At 33.9% G+C, this 22,090-nt stretch overlaps 1 protein-coding gene across 4 annotated transcripts in view; it reads right to left on the reverse strand.

Annotated features, from left to right (window-relative positions):
• Window positions 1-22,090, reverse strand: part of KIAA0825 (KIAA0825 ortholog) — a 253,339-nt gene that overhangs the window by 209,526 nt on the left and 21,723 nt on the right. For 3 of the 4 annotated variants that reach the window (XM_040580892.1, XM_040580894.1, XM_040580895.1), the window contains one exon: window positions 9,070-9,209. In XM_040580892.1, coding sequence (XP_040436826.1) covers window positions 9,070-9,200 — 131 coding nt within the window. In that variant the 5' untranslated portion in view covers window positions 9,201-9,209. Of the gene's footprint in view, window positions 1-9,069; window positions 9,210-18,143; window positions 18,192-22,090 lie in introns of all 4 variants that reach the window. The other variant, XM_040580893.1, reaches the window with a different exon arrangement.

Raw genomic sequence — 22,090 nt, forward strand, 5'->3', positions numbered from 1 at the left:
AAAATTGGGGGTTTTTTTCTGCGTAACTTCTCTGTGTAAAATGATTCATTTTCCATGAAATGTCATCTTTTTCAAGGAAAATATTTTTCTTAAAATACAATCTACTTTGAACATTTTTTTTTAAAAAAAAGCTTAAACACTACCCCATATCAATTTGTAACAACAAATCAGAGATGAAAGGCCACTTTGCATATCACCCATTGACTACACTTCATCATTTAATTCTGCCCGCAGTACTGTTCTCAGGATGTGGAAGTTTTTATTTGATTTTCTACTGGGTTTTCTCCTTTATTGAGTGATTTGCATTTTATTCTTTTACAGATGTTATGCAATGTACCCTGAATTCCTATTAGCTGCCTCATTCTAATCAACAGCAATAAAGTAAATCAGTGTCATCCATACCTTTGGGAACTGAGTCTGTTAGTTTGAATTGACTTTTTTTAAAAAGTGGGAAAAAATAAGCTAACGGTCACACTAAATTAAGTTCACAGATAAACAGTGGTCTGCATTTGATTTTAGTTACTCAACAAGCACAAAAGGGAAGCCTATTTTTTCTGAGAATGCTGTCAAGACTTACGATCTGTGATAGGTTCACTTTGTACCTTTTGTTTCTTTAAAATACAGCATTAAATAATAACAAGCTGAATATGAAAACCACATCAACTACAATTATAGAATGCAAGGACAATCATAAGAATGCAAGTGCAGAAGTGTAGCATTTTGAATGTCAGAAAAACAACTCCATAAATGGTTTCCAAAACTATGACTATAAACTTCTAAAAAAAATTTCATCAAAATAAGTACATCATTTTGAACAGCTTATTTTCCCGTATTTAATTGTATTCATGATATGGGTATATTTGTTTTATACTTAAAAGACATAAGGTAAACCATTTAAAGTCTATCTACTCTATCAAAATGAAGTCACCACATTTTACAGCTGCATTATATTCAGAAACCCAATTCAGTAGCTACAATTAATGCTAAAATACGTAAAAACTTTTAAAACTTAGGAATACGCAGGTGGCCTATAAAACACTTCCATAAAATTGGTGCTGAAGACTTTCCTGGGCATGACTGAGTTCAAAATGAGTGCACTGAAACAAGTATCTTTCCATCATCAAAGAACCTTATCAGGAGCACAAAGCACCTCCACAAAAAACAATCACTCTCAGCCTGTGGCCCACTTAGGTTCCAGATGGGATAGCCCAGCCATGAATACCAATTCTAAACCCGACAAAAGATTGGCATGGATATTTTTAACTTGTGAAACCTGCTCTCAGGACTATGAAACTAATGCCTTGTTCATACACCTTGACTCCTGGGACACTATCAAAGGCTTTTATTGTGGTGTGCTGATGTGTCTCATTCAAACATACCCAATAAATTACAGCATTGTGCATTGTAAAAGGGACTACTGTTGTTACTCTGTGCCGATCTGCTTCAATTACAAAACCAGTTTTTACACTCATCTTTGATATATGAATCTGTGTAGCCAATAGGCTACAAACTAAATAGGCTACAGCCTTCTCAAGGCCAGATATTTTGGTAATTTGTCCCAACACTGATAAGAGGATTAGGTGGATAAATTTCAGTTGTACCTCCCTGTAGGTATAAATCATGATAGGTCTGTTCATTTTATTTAATCCTTTTATCTCAATAAAATAAACACTGAATTAGGACTAAAACTGGTTTTGATTGAATAAAAATATTTCCATCCTGTTTTCTTACAGTATACTGTAGGTAATCATGGTCTCAAAACCACTGTTATTTCTTTTAAGATTTTTGTCAACACTTAATATTACAAGAACGTGGTTAATTATAGGTACTTAATCCTTTACATTAATTACTTCATCAAATTAAATATTTAGGAACTTGGTTACCTCTGAAAAAAACCCAACATTTTAATGTGTATTATCTGGGTTTAGAAAGCAATTGTTTTAAATAAAATACTTCGGCCAAATAGGATTAAAATTATTCTCACCATGTAGGTTAGTATTTACAACTTTATAATTTCTTATCAGTGTAGGGACAACAAGATTCTGATTCCCTTTTTTAGAAACAAAATTTGCTGCAGCTTTAAAAACCATAAACAAAACATTATTTTGATGTGAAAATTGTGCTTAATGTATTGAATGAGTTTGATTCTTAAAAGTATAATTACAAAAAGCCATATAAAGCGCTACATTCCCTTTTTCCCCCAAAAAAAACCTTTTTTGATTAACTGCAAATATATTTTATTAAGTTCAGTGCAGTAAATAAGCTCCTTTTTTTGAACAAATTGAGGCATCAACCCAGATGATGTCAACTGACAGTACACATGTATGATGGAGTGTAAATTGTCTTAAAATCATGTGCAGTCAATGGAAAAATACAACCGTGAGTGTGCGCCACCCTCTCTAAATCAGGAATACAAGATCTGGAGTACAACGAGGAAATCAGACATAGCTCAGTACTTGATGCTTTTTCCCTGTTTACTATTTTTAATTGGTTCTGTGCTCCATGTGTATGCTGTTGGGTTTTTTTTAAAACATCCTCTGAAACACTAAACCTTAATGATAAGGTCAGGCAAACAATTCATGTTTTAGGGGCTCAAGTACCAACGCCGAGACATTGCTGAACCTAACCAGCATGTGCTGAATTCTTCTGTTGGAAATTAGCTTATTTGAACTATATTAGAAGAGTTGTTCCTGGTCAGATGGAAGGTCTCCAGGTCTCTGACAGTGGTCATTAGGAGATGCTAAGGAATAATAATAATTATAAAAATAAAATTAAAAAAAAATTAAACAGTTAAGATTTCTCAGAAGATACTGTCTCTAGCAGTTTGTGACACAAGAATTTCAACCAGTGTTGTACTATTTAACAGCCCTCAATTAATTTTTCTTCCACAGATGATTTTACTTTTCTTTGAACCTGTGGAACTGTTCAGGCGTAAACAGAAAAAAAATAGTCACCAAACTACTAAACAAGGAGTGGAATGTAAAAGCTCAAAGAAAAAATTAACCTTCCTCTGGAGCAAAGAAACCTGATAGTTATGCTCCTAACGATTTTTGTAAAATTGACTGATTTTTCAAGAAAAAATCTTTAGTCCCACACAAGGAGTATCTTGAGCCTTTGTGGGCACATAAATGCTTGCAGTTAGTACTACTGGTATACCATTATGCCCGTGAAAATGTTTTCACTGAAATTAGCTTCCCCTTTTTACAGGTGAGGTATTTGTTGGGTTTTTTTACAAACAAAGCAAAGTTCTTTTATGTTATCTGTGTCCACAATGGAGTTTTTCTGGAATAGCATGTTGATACCAATTGGTAAGTATTCCCACTGCAGACAGTCTCAATTTGAGAACTCCTAGGTGCTCTTATTTATGAAGTTAATGACAGTTTTTAGGAATAACCTAATCATGTGGAGAGACTGCTTTTTATGGGGCTGCATCAATGGACAAACAGTTACAAACCAAATACTATAATGGAACTGATAGTGTAAGCACTGTCATACTGATACACCATTATTTTGAAAAGCACAGTATCAAAATGAGGGTTGCTGTCTCTATATATCATTTTCCATTGCCTAAGATTACTATGAGTAAGCTGAAGGATGATCTTCTAACTCCTTTCAATTTCTAACAAGCACTGTTTCAATTTATTTCATATAGCATATGGAGCAGCCATAAAATGACAATGAGATTGGTTAAATTAAACTACTAAGCTATAAAGTGAAATTATCTTTAAACCTCATGTTACTTATGCTTAAGATCATCATACTCATGGAGATCTGCTTTTAGAATCAGTTTACATGTCTTTTATTAAGAACAGACAGTTTGTTTTAAAATTAATAGTTGTTTCCACTGTTTTTTTGAAGATAGCAGCACTAACATAATACTGCTTCGTTATTATCAAGTTTATTCATTAAAAAGCTTGACTGCTAAGGGGCATTTTGCATAAAATCAGTCATATAATTTGGAAATGTGTCTGTCAGAGGACCTGCTGTACCTTCCATAGTAAAAAAATTCTGAGAAAGACCTTTACTGTATTATTCCCACAGGAATTTTCATTGTTACATTTTTGCCCATGCTGAAAAATTTTCTTTTTTCATGAAAGCTGACCTGTCAAAAAGGAAATATTAAGAAAATTTCCCATGATCTGCAGAAAATTTCATCAAGTCACTGCTGATGTCTCAGCACTACTGTGTTAATAAACTAATTTAACCAAAATATAAATAACTTACTTCCTAGTAACTTTTAAACTGCTTTTTTTAGATACAATCTAAATGAAAAAAAAACCCAAACAAACACATATATAGATTCATGCAAAGAATATTTTGATAAACTTATCTTGAACAGAAAAGGTTTGACTAAAAGCGGCTATTTATGATCTTGCATGTTACTGCAATGCTTATCATAAGCTATGTAACAGTCATGGTACAATGTACCTCTTAGGTTTCCTAAAAATTCTGAAAAGAAAAAAAAAAGAAGAAAAAAAAAAGAGAGATTATTCTAGTTCTATAATGAGATTATTCTAGCCTATAATGGTTATGCTGTTCTATTCTAGGCTACCTGACCATAAGCTTATTCTTTCTGGCATGTCCCTGTTCTTATTCTCATTAACCCAACTCCATAAACTCCTTTTCATATTTTATGTTCTTTACAGTGGTGATCTCAACAGCACAGGAGAAAGCCAGAAAGTAAAGCTGCTAGTGCTAATAATACAGGTTTTATAATCACCTCATATTTGTGTGTATGTTAACATTTCTCTTCTAGCTTGACTATATTACTCTCTTACTCATATTTTGTACCAAAGTTCCATTGAAAATATAACCAATAAGAGTGAAGTTAATTATTATTTTGTAAGCAGCAATAAAAAGCTGATGGAAAGACTGAGTACAAACAGTCAACCTCTTTACAAAAATACTGCTAAGACAAATATGTGTTGATACTTGTTTTTAAAACCAGCAATTCCTTAAAATATGAGACTGAAAGTTACAGGATTATAAAGGTAAAAGCTGTGAAAAAATTAACTTTCTCAAATTCTTCTTACAGCACCTACCTCAAAGACTTTGCAAACTACTTCATATCTCTAATTTATTTACTTACAGAACATACTCACTGGAACTGCAAAGTAACAATACCACTGAAACCATAAAGACATAGAGTGGTGGTGATGACTGCTGTACCTCAGCAAGAGAAACTTACTCAGCAGCTTAACCATATGAGAATGATCAGTTTAACTGAACCACCGCCTACCTTTAATTTCCAATCTTGTTTTAAAGACTTGAAATATTTCAGTCCATAACATGTAAGTTTTGCCTTGGTAAGTTATTTCAGAATACTGGCAGTAAAACATAAATCCATTGACCAAAACATTATAGTGACAAATAATGGCTAAAAACCCCACTATCTCAAGTATTCTTATATGAAATGAATTGGGATATTCTGCAGAGCAGTCAAAGATCTGATCACAGGTTTCTGTGTATGTACATGACAACTACCTACCTACCCAAGATACAGACACAATTATAATCACCATATATTGGAGTAAAGAAACTGCGTGTCTGTTAAAATAGCCACCCTCTGAGAAACTCCGTGTTGTCCAGCTAGCACAGTGGTAAGAAACAACTATACCAAACTCAGTGGTCATGAACAGACAGCACAGGACGAACAGGAATAAAATTACATTCCTTCCTAAGTTTTATTACTTATTCCTAACAAATAGTGCAGGGCAGTGAGTAGAGAGATACTATTTTGACAGAGATTTTAGTTACATTATACTAATATCTTTATAGTTACTAAATTGTCAAATAAATACTACACTAATTCACTTGTACTGCAAGCAGGACACATTCACAGAGAAAAGTCAAACTCTTTTTAGGTCTGAACAAAACTGAAAAAAATGATCAATTTTATTCCTCTACTATTAGCCTTGGTTTAAAATTCTCCCAAATACTCAACTATTACTGGAATTTTGGATGGAGATGCCAAGATTTTACTAATTCCTTTGAGTAACAGGAAAGTGAAGTGTAGCTGCTTCCTGAAAATTCCAGAGAAGACAAAATTTTCTTCAAAACAAAATATAAAGATAACTCTTGCAGCACATTTCACTTTAAAAACACGAGTCCTTGCACACTCCAATTCCAATACAGGAAAATGGATTGAGACAGCAGTGCTCAATACCCTGGTTGAAACTCATCCATCCCTTTGCTGTGAGGTATTGATAATGGGGAGTATTGCTAATCAAATCAGCAAAGTTATGATGAACAACTGGAAAATGCCATACTAACATCCTTATTGAGGTATGTTCCAAGTTAAGGATCTTGTTAGTTACTCAAATAAAGATTACAATTTATATTGAATAGTTGTGGGACAAGATGCAATACTACAAGCACTTACTAGTATTGACCATGCTGCAGCCTTCAAAAAAGACCTTCATCAAAATCCCAGGTGACTAAATTACTACTAATTAGACAGAGGGTCCAGTTGAAGTTTATCAGACTGAAGTCAGATTAAGCCTTTGTGAAGGGCCTCACAAAGATACAGTCTCCAGTGTATTGTGGAGCTATCATTAGTAAATAATTCTGTTGAATTCTGAGTAATTGCTCTGCTGAAGAAGACCTAGAATACCTCACATTGTCCTATAGTCTCACAGAATCTATCACCACTAAAAGGCAGCCAATCACTCTACTGAAGAAAGAAGTGAATACACACAAAAAAATCAACTGAAGAGATTTCATGTTTAAAATCACTTTCAAGTTATGCACTACAAGCTTGGTTTCAAGCTCTGTAACTTATTTTCTGCTTAGAAGTATTAAGTATCAGCTGAAAGTTTAGTTCTGTGGATTCCTCACAAAATAACTAATTCTTAATCCTCCAATTAGGAAAAAACAATAAAAGTCAAAGCAAATATGAGGGCAAAGACTGAAGACAAATGGCTGTCCTGATGAAATCATGAATGAAACCACACTTCAGAATAACCTGAGACTATCACTGCACATAAAACTGGCCAGCAGTGACAATAATTATGAGAGTTCATACTCACTTACTTCTATAAACTGCTGTAAAAATAAAGTTAACGTTCAAGTGTGGCAAAAGCTGTTATATAACAGTGAATGAATGAAACTTACTCCCTTAAAACTTACAAATTAAACAATTTTACACAGATGGCCTTTTTTTTTTTGGTTACAGCATCAAATAGAATTGGTACAAAACAAAAATACTGAAGTTAATGCAACTGCTGGAAAGCATATCTGATTTGTCGTGTCACAAGATTTTATAAAAGCTATTCAGTTGGAAGGCAATAAATGAGCATTCAAGTGATTTACGCACTTGTGGCTCATAATTTTTTTACACAATGTTTTATTTAAAAATATATATATATATGCTGTATACTATTATGTTTATTCTCTGTGGTATAATAAAATCATAAATCTATCTGATGAAAAATGGATTGTATTCCAATTGTATCACCGTAGCGCATAGAGCTGCTCTTATCATACCACTTACAAAGATCAATGGTAACTTGAAAATGATTTCATTCCATGCTACCTCTAATGTATTAGCAATAAAAGGACTCTTTTTAATTCAAAAGTCACATCAGCTGCTGTCCATCTTTTAAACTCCTCTCCATTTCTGAAACTGACATATTACAGGAACAAAATATCCCTGGTAACTACAGGGCTGCTTTCTGATTTTCCTTGTGAAAATTAGTTTAAAAACTAGCTTAAGTGTCAATTCAGCAGAAATACAAAGCTTTTCCTGACACGTGCTGCTGTGTACCACACCTTAATCCACCTTCCTTCTTTCCTTGGATAAAATCCCATTTGGATCCTACAAAACTTACAGTGAAAGGCCCTTCTAATTTGCAGGGCTCTGTATCTAAGACAATGACAATCAGCCTTCTTAAAAATGTACAGTTTCACTGTGATGTTAATGTAAAATGTAACATAAAACGTTAACTGATAAAAAGTAATATAAAAAGGAACAAACTGCTGGCCTGCTTTCTCACAGCCAAAAGTTTTCTCAACCAGCAGCATACCTTTTACACACATTAAAAGCAAAAATAGCAGTAAAGCATGCATTCCAAAGACTGATCTTTATGAGAACCTTTCTAACTCTCAGGCTGGCTCTTTATAATGATGACAAAATCACTTTTATTTGGTAACTGAAGAGGTGACAACATATCTGCCAGAAATGCTGGTGCTGGTTTTTTCCCCAGATATACAAGACCATAGCAACTCAAACTTAAGTACCTGTAGTTATGTTATGACATCAACTAAATCTAAGTATCTACATTTCACTAATGTCAACAGCTGGAAAATTGTAATATGAAACTGCACTATGCAGTGGTCCGCAATAGTATATTTCCCAGATTTTCAAAGTATTTCAAAGGTACTAAAGAGTTTAGCCACAACACACTGCCACCACTTCTCAAATAAGGTACAAAACTTTGAGTTGATTTTTTTGTACTCATGCAAAAAATCCACATCAACAAATAATTCTTTTAGTACTCCACTGTTTCTATAGTACTGATTTTTGGAAACCAGTACACTACAAAGAAGTGAACAATAAAGTATATTACAAAACAAATTCTAGTTAGAAACATCTATTGCAGCATAACAGTTTTAACTGAAATAGGTAAAATAATGGCTTATATAAGAAAGATTATATATATCAACTTACTTGCTTTCTCTACTTCCATTAGAAATGCTTAAAAAACATATCAAGTTCAAATTTTGATTTTCTGTAAAATTCTGTATTCTTTCAGTGAATAAAAATTCTATCTCATAGCTGTAAGAAATATAGCTGTCATGGGAGTACACATTTTCTTCATTCACTAACACACCTACTGCAACGATTCCTGAGATTAAGATGATTCAACTATTAAAAATATCAGAGAGAGACTATAACACAAAAATTAAATAGCATTTAAGAATTTGTTAAATGCTCAAGAGGTTAATGTAAAATGACTACTGAAATAATTATCAGAATTTTACCCTACAACTAGAAAAGAAAGAAAAATTATATTTTTTCCTAAATGTAATGACTTTCACTGGTATTTCAGATAATAGATTACTCTTTACCTAGAAGAGTTCTTCTTAATTTTTTCATCAAGATCATTAAGAATTTGTTGAAACTCCAATTCTCCAGGAAGGATATTTAACAAACAGTCTAAATTGGAAGAATCAAGAGAATACTCTCCTCCCCATTCCATTTTCAGAATCTGTAAAATACACAGAGAAAAGTTGTTAAATATTGAAAAAATTCAGACTATAATGAAAAATTTCAGACTACAAGTACCAAAATATACAATATTTTGTCCTTTGGAAGTACTTTGCTTAATAAGGATAGCATTTATGTAGGGAATTACAAAATCAGTGTTGAATAGTAAACCTTGTCCATGCTTCTGAGCACAGTGCTACAGAGAGGAACACCTGTAAAATAAAAACAGAGATAAATTTTGTATCTTGCGTATTCCTGATTTAAAAGAATCAGTTCCTTTACCTTAATCAGATTAGTAGCTTTCTTCAGGTTTTGGTGGGTTTTTTCTAAGATTTAGAAAGAAAATTCTCACTATTATAATTGGAAAAAGAGATACATTAGAGGGCAAATTTATTTTTTCTGTGCTTATAATTTCTGTCCAAGGAGGAATTGCTTTTTGAAATTAAGCAATCATTGCAAATAACTAGAACATAAAAATCCTGACCAAACCACTACAAACTACCAGCAAACAAGTGTCATCTTGCTTTGTACACATTTTACTCAACAAAAACTGTGCCAAAACACAGGTTAAATCCACTGGTGTTCTCAAACTAGGCCACTAAATCCAAGGAGTTTTTATATCAGAAGCAAAGCATTAACAGAATTATTTTTTCTCTTTTTCTGTATTCTCTCTTTTTGAGAAATAATGACATTGATTTTACAACAAGTGATGATTTACTACTGAGGTAAAAGAAAAAAATACATAAAAAGTGGTTAACTTTTTAATAACCAGTGTATTTCATGTCTACTATATAGTATTTAGTAATACTATTCATATTGCAGTAACAGCATGAGGAACAAACATAACTGTTCAGATGCACACTATGTCTGGGCAACAAAATATAACAAATAAATACACTATTTTTCTTAAAACCAATATTCTTTTATGAAGCAATTACAGTTGGAAATTTACTTAGAGGCAACTACTAGAGAAACAGATCGAGAGTTTTTCTAAGTCAACAGTCTACAAGACACATGCTCCCAAAGAACATCAGATTAAGATGCATGGTCAAGATGACTGGTTTTGGTCAAATACAAATGTAAACCTAGAAGCAGCAGAACTGTACATTTCTTCAATAGAAATGACACTGGTGATTCTGGTTTTGCTCTTTCAAAAAAAAGTCAGAACTAACACAAAAGTCCTTTGAAGCCTACTATCTCACACATCTGAATTAACAGCACAATACTACAAAATATTTCACGGATATAGTGTTTTCTTAAATTCTCAGAAGCCACAGAATACTCCTGTGCAAATAACAACATTTCAAATGTAGCTGAAACTCAAGTCACCGTTCTGGTTAAGAAGTCTGGATGTAAACCAAATATGTCATGTAATACAATGAGGGAAGATCAGTCTTTGAATATAGACTCAAAGTACCTTAACAGATGCTACTGCAATTAAAGACACTGTAATTAGAAGTTAAATGGAAAACATTAACTAGTGCTTTACAGAATAAAAGGAATACTGAAAATACAGTTGTTCACTCATGTATGATACTACTTGTATTCAGACACGGTCACACAAAATTTCTCTTCAGGAATATCTGAGCTTATACAGATTGTGTTGCTAACTTCATTCAACACCTGTACCTCAAACCCATCTTTTATTCAACTATACTTGTAGAACAGTCAATGATTGGTGTAAAATGTACTGTAGAATAGATACATGTAATGCAAATATAACAACAGCTTGGAATGATTCTGAGTTTTCATAAAATAGCTGCACAATCAAAACTTTATTTTAATATTTATTCCTACCTCTTTTCCTTACCAGATAGCCAAAAGAAGATTGTGCTCCTCAGAAAAATATCGGTATAGTTTACAGACCACTTACTGTTTGAAAAATTCATCATATGAAAAAAATCACCTTGTAAACATGACAGCCTAGTTTTCATGTATGCATTCCTGTAAGACTTCTGTGTCAAAATTCTTCAGTTCACTTGTCAAAACAAGGTAATTACTCCTTTCAGTCTTCGTTTATGGGGGAAAAAGTAAGATCTGATTGTTCAGTTTTCAAATATTGGTTTAGATGGTCAACGGGAATTTCTTCTTACAAAAATCTAAGAATTTCTCTAATACAAGACTATCACATGAACAAGCAAAATACAAAAAAACGTTTCAGAAGGAAAACATCAGTACAGCAAGATACAGATTAATACAGATTGCACAGAAACTCTATTGTTATTTAGTGTAGCCAGTGTCAGGGCCCTGGGTACACTAATCAGATTTAACTGCCTGATGATCTGGACTCTCAGTGGAACTACTGTCACTTCAGTGCCTGCCCCACTTGCCTTTCCTGGGGGCATTAGGATGGGCATCAGGTGGCAAGGCCTCTCCCCTGCCCTTTGGGTTATTCCCCTTCTCTCAAGGCCCTCAAAGAGCAGCCAGTCATTGCTGCTCCCTGATAGCCTGTATCCCACAGCCCTCCTCTGACAGTAAAAAAAATAAAATTGTTGTTAAGATATAAATCCATATCTTGCAGTTCTTATTATTTGTAATAATACAGCAGAAGAACTCTTGTTTTGAAGCTCCAAACTATTCTGAAGTATTTTGGACAGTAATAACCCATTTCTTCTGCAAAGGAGATTAATTCAGCACTTCTTATGCTGTATAAAAGGTATCATTCCATCACCTTTCTTTTTACTATTACGGTGAGATACTGTTATGTTTTGAGACAAATAGTCTTAGAGAACCTGCTTCAGATGCAACTCTGTGTGTCCCTATCTGTAATAGGTATAGTTTTTTTCAAAAGATATTAAAGGACTATTCCTCACCATTAAAATTATGTAGCTGTCAATCTTTTTGGTAGCTACTCAAGAAACTGAACCTCTGTACAGCGTACCTAAGAAAGAAATATTTTTCAGTCTCTTAACTCACAGTATCAATGCAATTTAACTTCACTGTAAGAATTCCCCACTTCTAAGCAGCCTAGAGTTAAGAACCAATTTTTATCAAAAACAGTTACATGTATCTGAAAAAACATGGAACATTCAAGTTGATAACACAGATATTTCTTGGTTTTTCAGTTCATATACTGTTTACCACTGAAGAGCACTTTTTCTTTTTTCTTTTTTTTCAAGGCTTTCTTTTTCAATGTTAGTCAAAAGGAAGCAATCTTCTTATAGAGGTCCTATATAAAATGATACTTAGTTCAAATTGGATACATTCTGATACAAAGACCCAATAAACATCACTGTGAAAACCTTCCACTAAAAACACACATGGGAAATTCCACAGCATTTCCAAGATTAATCTGTAATGTTTATATTTACTATAATAAGCATTTTCTTCTCAGACATACAGTTTGTAAAAGTTCTGTGGACTTAAAACTTGCATAGATTTTTGTATGAGCACTTTTGTTGAATTTACACATGTACAATAGACCTACATTATGTAATAAATCACAATATTTAACTATAGATTCATACGCTAACATACTGTAAATATGCAGTTAACAGACATCCCACACTTTTAGGCACAAACACTATTATTTTTAAATTTAAATTATGAGTCCTTCATTACACTGGGTAAAACATTATTAGGTTGTGTTTATGGCATACAAATCCATTCTAGCATTTTTAGAATATTTTTAAATGTTAACAGACTTACTTATCGGTAAATACTCAGTACTGTTACTCCTTTATTTCCCTATGGCACTTCAGTCAGTTAACATTCTTGTTTTGACTTCAGTGGGTTTCAGATATCAAAGCACAGCATCAACCATGGAGAGTATCAGGCAAATTTTGTGTTACACTTACACAGAACACCTGGGGGGGGGGGGGGGGGCGGGGCACAAAAAAATCTAAATACAGTTTCAAACTTTAGTTTTCCTGAAGTTCTTGCTGAATCAATTGTCTAAGTCTAATGGAAAATTAATCAGCTGGGCTGTTAGGCCCTTTGAAAAAAAAGATTATAGTACATACATATTCAAGATCCAAGAAAATCATTACACAACTAAACCAGTAAGTAGAAAGTTAGACATGGTTTCTCAAAATTATTGATTGTACTTTGTTAAACTTCCAGTTGAACTTTAAACTTTCAAGGGTTTTCAAATACCCTGTATACATTTATGCCTAAGAAGCTTTAGGCAGGATACCACTTCATACAATGCAAATCCGAAGAGATCAGTCTTTGAGCACTATAGCCCCTACTTGAGCAAATTACACAGTAGGTTTTCAGAAAAAAAAGAAAAAACCAAACCATTAAGGTTTCAATAAAATTCAGAGGTAGGCTTTTATACAGACAGTACTGTGTATGAAATAATCTAAAGAAGTTATCTAAACCTAAACAGAATCTCCTGCTTAAGCACTGGCAGATATTTAATGGAACCAACAGTTTATGGGGTGTCACATTAAGTAAATAATATATACTTGGGTACAAGGTCTTAATTCCCAGTATTTCTAACCTGCTTGTTAAGGCCAGAATATGAGGCAATATATAACAGATTTATTCCATGAGACTGAAAACAAACAATTAAAAAAATTAAATGAACCCCAGTTAATTTGAACATAAATGATTGGACACAGAGAATTAAATACCAAGTTTGTGCCTAATAGCTGAAGAATGAAAAAAAAAAAAAAACAAAAAACAACCAACCAAACCTCTTCGATTTTGTTATGCTAATTTATATTCCTGACTTATTACAGCAAAAATTTTTGGTAGTATCATAACTTCTGCTGTTCACCACAACCAGCATACATATGTAAACAAACCTCTTTAGTGGGTAAAAAAACCCAGCACATTGATATTTTGTTCACTGATTTCTAAATCAAGATTTGTATAAACCAAATCTCATTATTTTACAACACCACAATTCAGTCTTTAAAAAGTCATTCAAGATTTAAGAACTCATGACCTGTCATTAATTTCATTCAGCTAATGCAAACGTACTTCAGTTCTTATATGAGACAATTATTTCCAAATCCTTCAAATACTACCTTTGGTATATTTCAAGATAACTTAAATAACTACTTACATTTTGAATTTAAACAATAACTTGCACATATAAAATATTTAGACACTATTACCTAATATATTTATTAATTTAACAACATTTTCCCCACATACAATATTCCACACTTCAGCAAAACATGCTTTGTCTAAGTGCAATCCAAGCACCATGGCAATCAAATTTTCTGGACTGTTACTTTAGAGCCTATCTAAATACTGAAAATTTACTTTAACATTATATGAGTTTTACCCTTAGAGCTCTCATTCCACCCACACCCAGGACAATAAAAGAAGATTGTTACCATCAGCACTATTTTAAAAAGAGGATGTCAATGTACCCATGATTTGAAAACGGGGATATTTCAAACTGCAGCAGTGTATGCACTGAGGGCTAGCCAAATCATTGAAGTTTTTTTTCTGATGCTGCTTTTTATCTTACAGGAGTTATCTTTATTGTCCTAGCATCCTTGCAAAACTAAAAGGGGATGAGAGAATTGACAAGATTTTTCATCACTCAGCTTACACTTTCAAACCATCATCTTAACAATGATTTCCTTTATCTATCTTTAGTTGCACAACTGTTCCCAGCCGCTTTACAGCACAGAAGATGTCATCTGCAACTGCACAGCAGGCAGTAACTGTGATGGCAATGGCCTGAGATAATACCATTCAATGTGAAATTCCTACTGTTCTGGACTCCACATTGTCTGAATATTTAAAGTTTTTTTGGAAACCACATAGAGCTTACACAAGATATACATTTAAAAATCATAATTTCTTGAGCTCTGCTCTGACACAGTAAAAGCTTCTTACCCAATTTTCTGTGGTAAAAATCCTTTTCAAAACTGTATCACTGTTTAAAATAAAGACTAGTAAAAGAAAAGGAAGAAATTAAAAATTCTTTCTATAAAAGAACACAACTTATTTTTGGTTCTGCTAATAGGCAGGTATTGAAGATCTCTATTTAAATTTTCCAATTAACCTTTCAGATTCACCGATTTCCCACACTTCGCTGAAGCGTGCACAGTATAATACAGAAAAAGAATATCGTAACATTCCAGTAAAAAAACCCCAACATTTAATGTATACAAAAAATAGTCTTCATGAGGGTTGTACTTACAAACTATTCGGAATACCACAAATAACTCTGAAAAAAAGTTTTATTAAAAACGTCTTACAATGTTCCCCCTTCAGACTTTCCACGTTTGCTGTTGTCATGAACTTGCATTTAAATGCTACTTTTATATTTATCAGCTATTATTCACCACACACAACACATTTTCCTTTATATCTTTCACACAGAGATTCTAAGTATCCATAATTAAATATGTAACTGTACTGAATACAGGTTTTCTCCCAGATTCTGCCACTCTTAAGAGACAGCAAATAAGAGAGTGGGAATAAGATACAATCCACAGTGGGACTGAAGAAACATAGTCCTCACTGTGGATGAAATAGAAAGCTGTGCCTTCTACCTAAAGTTGCAATATCATAATGCAGTGCTCTGATCTATGGCAGCTGTATCAGCCACTGAATCATCAATACTGCCTAAAGCCTTGAAAAAGGACTGTAAAAATGCAATTTCTGACAAATAGCATATGCTATTATTTTTAATATCTGTGGGTTTTTCAAATTATGTTGCTTAATCCTGTTTTCTAGACATATGTACCTACAATAATTTAACCCTAAGATCCATGAGTTCTTCCTATTTCCTCTCCCCCATTCTTTCAGCCACAGAGAGTGAAATGTTATGAATATAAAGCAAAAGAATCAGCACTGCTTTTTCAGATTTCCTGCTACTTGGGACTGGTAAGAGACATTCAAAGACAAGGAGAGAATTCTCATTTACATAAACTTAATCAAACACTACTGGTCAAAGGCAACGACTTCAAACGAGGAAGATGCCATCTGGAGTTGCAAGGAAACTCCTGAGGAGTTATGTCAGAAGAAAGGAATAAAGCCTAACATGATTTCATAACCTTCAGAAGAGAAGAAATGGCTATTTTCTGAGTAGCTCTTGAATGAAACAGTCCTATATCATCTTTGTCTCTCAGCTAGTTATCCCATTGCTGGAATCCCACAGTGTACAACATCCAAGATTCAATATTTATAAATAAGCCATTCTTAAACAAGAAGTCTACAAACATTAAGCATCCTACTTATGAAAACTCAGTTGCTTCTCCTACCATATTAGTCTTTACAGTTACTAAAACCACAAGTGCAACAACTCTTTGTATACAAGTGTGCCTTTTTTCCCTTTTTTTCTACACCCCTCCCCACCCACCCACCCCCACCCCCACCCCCGGTTTCCTTTAGTAGAGATAAAAGAAGGATTCAAGATCCTTATTCTCAAATAATCTTTTTTTGTGTGTATTTGTAGTTCCGTTACATTTGATAAGGTAAAAAAATGGATAAACCTGGTACAATGTTGTCTTCTTTGGATATGGTTTAAGGCCTTACCAAAAAAAATTCTGTAACTAACTTTTCTGCCATTGCCACATAAACACAAACACAGCATAAAATCCTCTTCTGCCATTTTCCCCAATGAAGACTACATCAGTCAATCTCATTGTCAAAAGGATATGCTTTATGAATGATGGATGTTTTAAAAATACTTTTCAATTACAAAAACAATTACCAATCAGTAAAGTAATCACTAATGCATAGACAAGAGATTCTTCGAAGCCTGGTTAGAAATACCTACTCTGTTTTCTTATCATCCTGGTTTTATTTGCCAAGTAAATATACAGTAACTAGAATAATTTCAAAATGCATATAGTATCTAATTTATTTTCTACAGCTACAGCTGAGGATTGTAAGTATTCAGTAAATTTCGAATACTGGTATGAGAAAATGTCCAAGATCAATAATTACTTTCCCCATATATAGACTGCACGGTATTGTGTTTTTTCCCGAAGGACAAGAATACAAGTGCAAGACTAACAGTGCATCTACCGCAGAATTGTCTTTCCAATTGTGGCAATAAGAGATGCTATTTAGGGATAATATGCAAGTTTTCTCATTTTGTGAAACTTACAAACTCAGAAAAAAGAGGCAATACTTTACAAACCCCCAAATCCCTCTCAGAACGACGCTCTCAAAGACACCTGCTACAGCCTTCCCATCTTGCTTGTCACTAATGTCTAAAACTGCACAGATTTATAAGGACTGTACTGAAGGAACTGATCTTTTAACACACTGGTAAAGAACCTAACATATACCATTTTCAACCAAAAAAACTTACAAATACATACTAGCTACCTCTATACTAGACGATAAAAGCCTTTTCTCTTCTTGTTTATTGCAAAAATCCTCCATCCTGACACAATACTCTTTGACGACAATGGTATTTAAAGGAAAGATATTTCAAGACCTTTGAGGTCTTGTAGTTCAGTAGATCAGATACAGAGTTGTTAGAATTTTAACAGGAAATAGCCTTCCAATGAAACTATTATATTTTAAAAGAATTACAAAAGAAGTCTGTGACCACAGCTTTTAAAAGGTAGGCTACATTTCAGTCCCTTCACTCCCACACATTCTATTTTCTTCCATTACTTCTCAATTTAAAGCTGTGAGCTCGAAAAATGCCAATTTTATAAAAATGAAATACAGAAATTCTCCATAGAGATGTCTCTTAAGTGTGTCCAAGTTTATAGTCACGCTCTTAAAGGCTTGTTCAGTAGTATAAATGTCATGGATTTTTTTCTTCTCCAAATACTATTATTAAAGCTTCTTACTAAATTCTATACAGGGTCATATGAAACATTTTACTGACAACTGCAAATGTCCAGCAGATTTTATTTTTTTTTTTAATCTTTCACTTCTTAAATAAAAAGTTTAAATTAGTTCTTGCTGGCACATCTCAACTTGTAAAGTTTCATGCCATACATGCCCACTACATCACTAAGATACCAGAGGGTAATGCAGTCACATGCTACTTATTCACCTACGATTTTCAACTTCAAAAGCTCCCTTCAACTCCTGTTTCTTTCTCCTTCAAAAAAAAAAAAAAACACAAGTAAAGTAATGACACTCTACTTCCTTTCACCATTTACGCTGGCATATATATACTGGAGTACACACAATCTAGAACAAGTGAGGTATTTTCAAGCTTGCAAGACAAGGTGTTTGAATAAAAAGCATCTGCTTGCTTCCCCCATACTCCACATCCAGGAGCGTGCAATGGAAACATCAAGCTTCTCAGTCTCTCACCCCAACCTTCAAAGCAGCCGATAGATGAAATCAGACTTATCTTAAGGATGCAATTTCCATCTTTGAACTCCTAAGAAAACTTCGCTGCTGTCCCAGGTGCATGCTCCTCTCCATTTCAGCCAAGTTTTGCAGAGGAGTAGCAGACTCAGGGATAATTAAGTTATATAGTAAGATTCAGGGAAATAGTTGCACAAATGGAAAAGAAATCCCTGTAACTGATTGCTGAACATGCCCAGAATTTGTAATCCAATATGAGAAAATGCCTTAAAACATTAGGTATTGCTAATTAAAGATGCAGTCATGCTGTGATGCTAGAAACATGGAAAGTGATGACCCTAGATCCTTAAATGTCAGGGACTGGATGAAGTTGGTACTTCAGAAGTATGTATGGCAAACAACAGCCTTCCTGGAGGGGTCACACAGCTGTGTCCTGATTTCAGCATTCAGTGATTACAGCTAGCACTTTCTGTGTAGGTAATCTTCATTCTGATTTGTGCTATCTGGAGATCTTGGAAAGCAGGGAAAAAGTCATGTCTCCAAAGACTTCCTGCAGAAAGGAACTTGATGAAAATGTGAGTGAGAAATGAGCACAAAGTGACATGGCAAAAGCATCTACCAGCTAGGGACTGCTGAGACATATAGAAAAGGCACTTGGAGAGAACACCTTACCAAATATGAGGACACATCTCTAAAAGTATTGTTTAACTGAAGAAAAATTAATTGATTATAGGATGCTTGCTGTTTGGCAGATGAATCACACCTTCCAAGTGTTTTAAACAGGAAATATCTCATCTCCAATTGGCAGAAGCAGAATAAGCAACCTGATAGAGACTCTGAGACACTTCACCAGCATTTACACTAAATATATTCAAAGTGGGTTTAAGTACTGAGGACTAACCTCTGTCACATCCAGGAGCATCTGCTTGACTCTTCTCCTCCTTGTACCAAAGAAAACTACGACAGGCTACCTGTGGTCCTTCAGCTCACTCAGATGCAAGTGTTGACAAACCATACTCAAAAAACAACCAGTGAGGTTGGGGAGACCTCAGCTTTAAAACAATCATCAAAGGTATTTCCTCACATCAAACCTCTTTGAAAATGTCAGCTACTGCACTCAGAATGGTCTGATGAAAGTAAGGACGTGGACATTGCCAGAGCAATGTCCCAAGGCAGAGTTTCAGGACACAAGTTATGATAAAATCCAGAGGTCCAGCTTCATCAAGCAGTTTTGAAACCTCACTCAGAATGAGAACCTAACTGAGCAGCATACAATATACTAGTTGGAAAGATGTTTCTCCATTGAATCTCAGAACTGTGTAACTTCTATGTCTGCCTTTCTGAGTAAGTTTTCAAAGCATTTATTTGCATACTGCTGCCTCATGTTGCATAAGAAGTTATTCAGAAACACAGGGGCAAAGGAAGGAAAATAAACAACAAAAAAGTCAATACAACAATATTGACGTTGATATATGTGGATTCCTCTTGAAAATAATGAAACAATAATTAGGCACCAAAACTGCAGAAGATGAGACACTCATGACTATGATGTGTTTGAGAACAGCACTGTTCCACGTAACAGAGGAACTGAAACAATGTGCACAGTAGCCTAAACATGAATACTAGAAGTGTGAGAAAGGAGAGAGTGTAACTGCAAGGGATATTGCTTTTCACAACACCATTTGCAAACTACTGCCCTCCAGGTCTCTCCCACAAGAATTCTACCTCTTTCAGCTGACAATTAAAAAAAATCTTCAGGTTCCTTAACAAAAAACATTGACTCAAGGAGTTCTACCTTAGTCATCACTGAAGTTGGAAAATACGTGATAAATAGCACAATGATCTGGTCGAGGCCTATATGTTCTTCCTCACAGAAATTCCTGTGCCAAATTAGATAAATTATCAAAATCAAAATGTCATTCTGTGACAAAGGTTGTTACTCATTTTCTAGGTGTTTGAAATGAAACATATTCATGTTACATTTCTAAAAATTTCCAGATGACTCGCTAATACTTGGCATACAAATAGGATCTTAAGAAGTATATAAAAGGTATTTTTGGATTTACTATTCATTAGTTTAATTAATGAATAGACAGTTTCAGTTACCAAAACAGAACAATATTTCTTTCACTTTTACTTTGAAAGATGGCTATTAAAGACATTGTTTACAACTTCACTTACATATATTCTTCAAAGTAAGTTTTCCAAGATCTTTGTAATTAAGCGGTACACAAAATGGGGAAGGGAGGAAAAGGGAAAGGGAGTTGTATATCCTGATTTGTTCCTGTTGCTTTCTTCTTTATTCCCCCTTTTAGTTAACAGAATTCTTAAAGCCTACTTAAAAATCATACTAGAAAGGTTGTATCTTGTCACCTTCAATTATATCGAATGCATTATTGATTTTATTGTGATTGTTTTATCTAATGCTTTCCACATAAAATTATTTAAATAGCCAACTTTTTGTTCTCTTAAGAAACAACATCTGACTACCAATTTTTCAGTTTTCACTTTTTTTCCCCCAAAAAAAGTTGAAAGTGAGGCACTGAGAGTAATTCTTTAGATAAGGCATTTTTTCTTTAAAACTCCTATATTACAGAAGAAATAGTGCACTTGTCATCACATTCTCTCTTCATAAGCAAATGCTGCCACACTGACAAACTATCCAATTACACCCAGTTCTTGGTGTTCCCCAGGACTATGGAGTCTTTTAAAATACACCATGTTTTTCACCGCCTGTGTTCCCCACATCCAGCTGCAACTCTATTGAATACAGCAGGCTGGGCAAGCAAATCCTCAAAACCCCAGTTTTCTTGCTTACTGTTTCATTCTCACCTACCACAAAACGCTATTGCCTAGACTGAGATATTAGACAAGGTATAGGTAAGTAGGACAACAGACTACAGTTGCCGTGCCACGAACAATACAAAGTGCTAAGGTCAGATGTTCCTGTGTTGGGCTTCTGCATACTGAAAGTCCTTTCAGACATAATCTGGGTACAATACTTACTAGGGAAGGTGTAAGAACAAAGAAGAACCAGATAAATTATAACTTCAAAGAACAATTACATAGGTTTTAGAAAAATGACTATACATTAATAGTTCGCAAATACACACTTTTTTAAACTTACACAACTAAACACATATTTTCTTACACTTGTACATTTACACTTTCTTAAACTGTTTAAGTTAAAGAGCTGAAGAAATAAATTTTTGCAGCATTGATTTTTTTTAAGATTATTTCATAAAGGCATCTGTGTTATGTTCATGTTCCAGTCAGATCACTTCAAATAGCTGACTAGAAAAAAAAAAACAAAAACCAAAGGAGAGGGAGTTCTTAATAAACTTGTGAATTCCATTCAAGCCACTAACGTAGTTTTATATAGACATCTGAAGTAAAAAAATACAGAAATTATAGTATTTCCAAACCTAAGTTCACAAACTTCCTTGTTCTTATTTTCAGATATATTTATGACAAGTCTATTTCTGTTTGAGGACATATACACAATAAAAGTAATTCTCCTGGCTTTGCTGAAGTAGCACAACAAAGGCAGAAAGAACACAACTATTATGAATCTCCTAGCTTGGGAAAAAATAGCTAATAACTATCAAAAAGGAGGAGGCAAAAAAAGATACATAAGTGGTTCTGAAAAGGTATTTGTTAGGTCTCAAAACATCCAGACAGAAT

The sequence above is a fragment of the Falco naumanni genome, chromosome Z (genome assembly GCF_017639655.2).
Source record: "Falco naumanni isolate bFalNau1 chromosome Z, bFalNau1.pat, whole genome shotgun sequence".
NCBI classification, from domain to species: Eukaryota; Metazoa; Chordata; class Aves; order Falconiformes; family Falconidae; genus Falco; species Falco naumanni.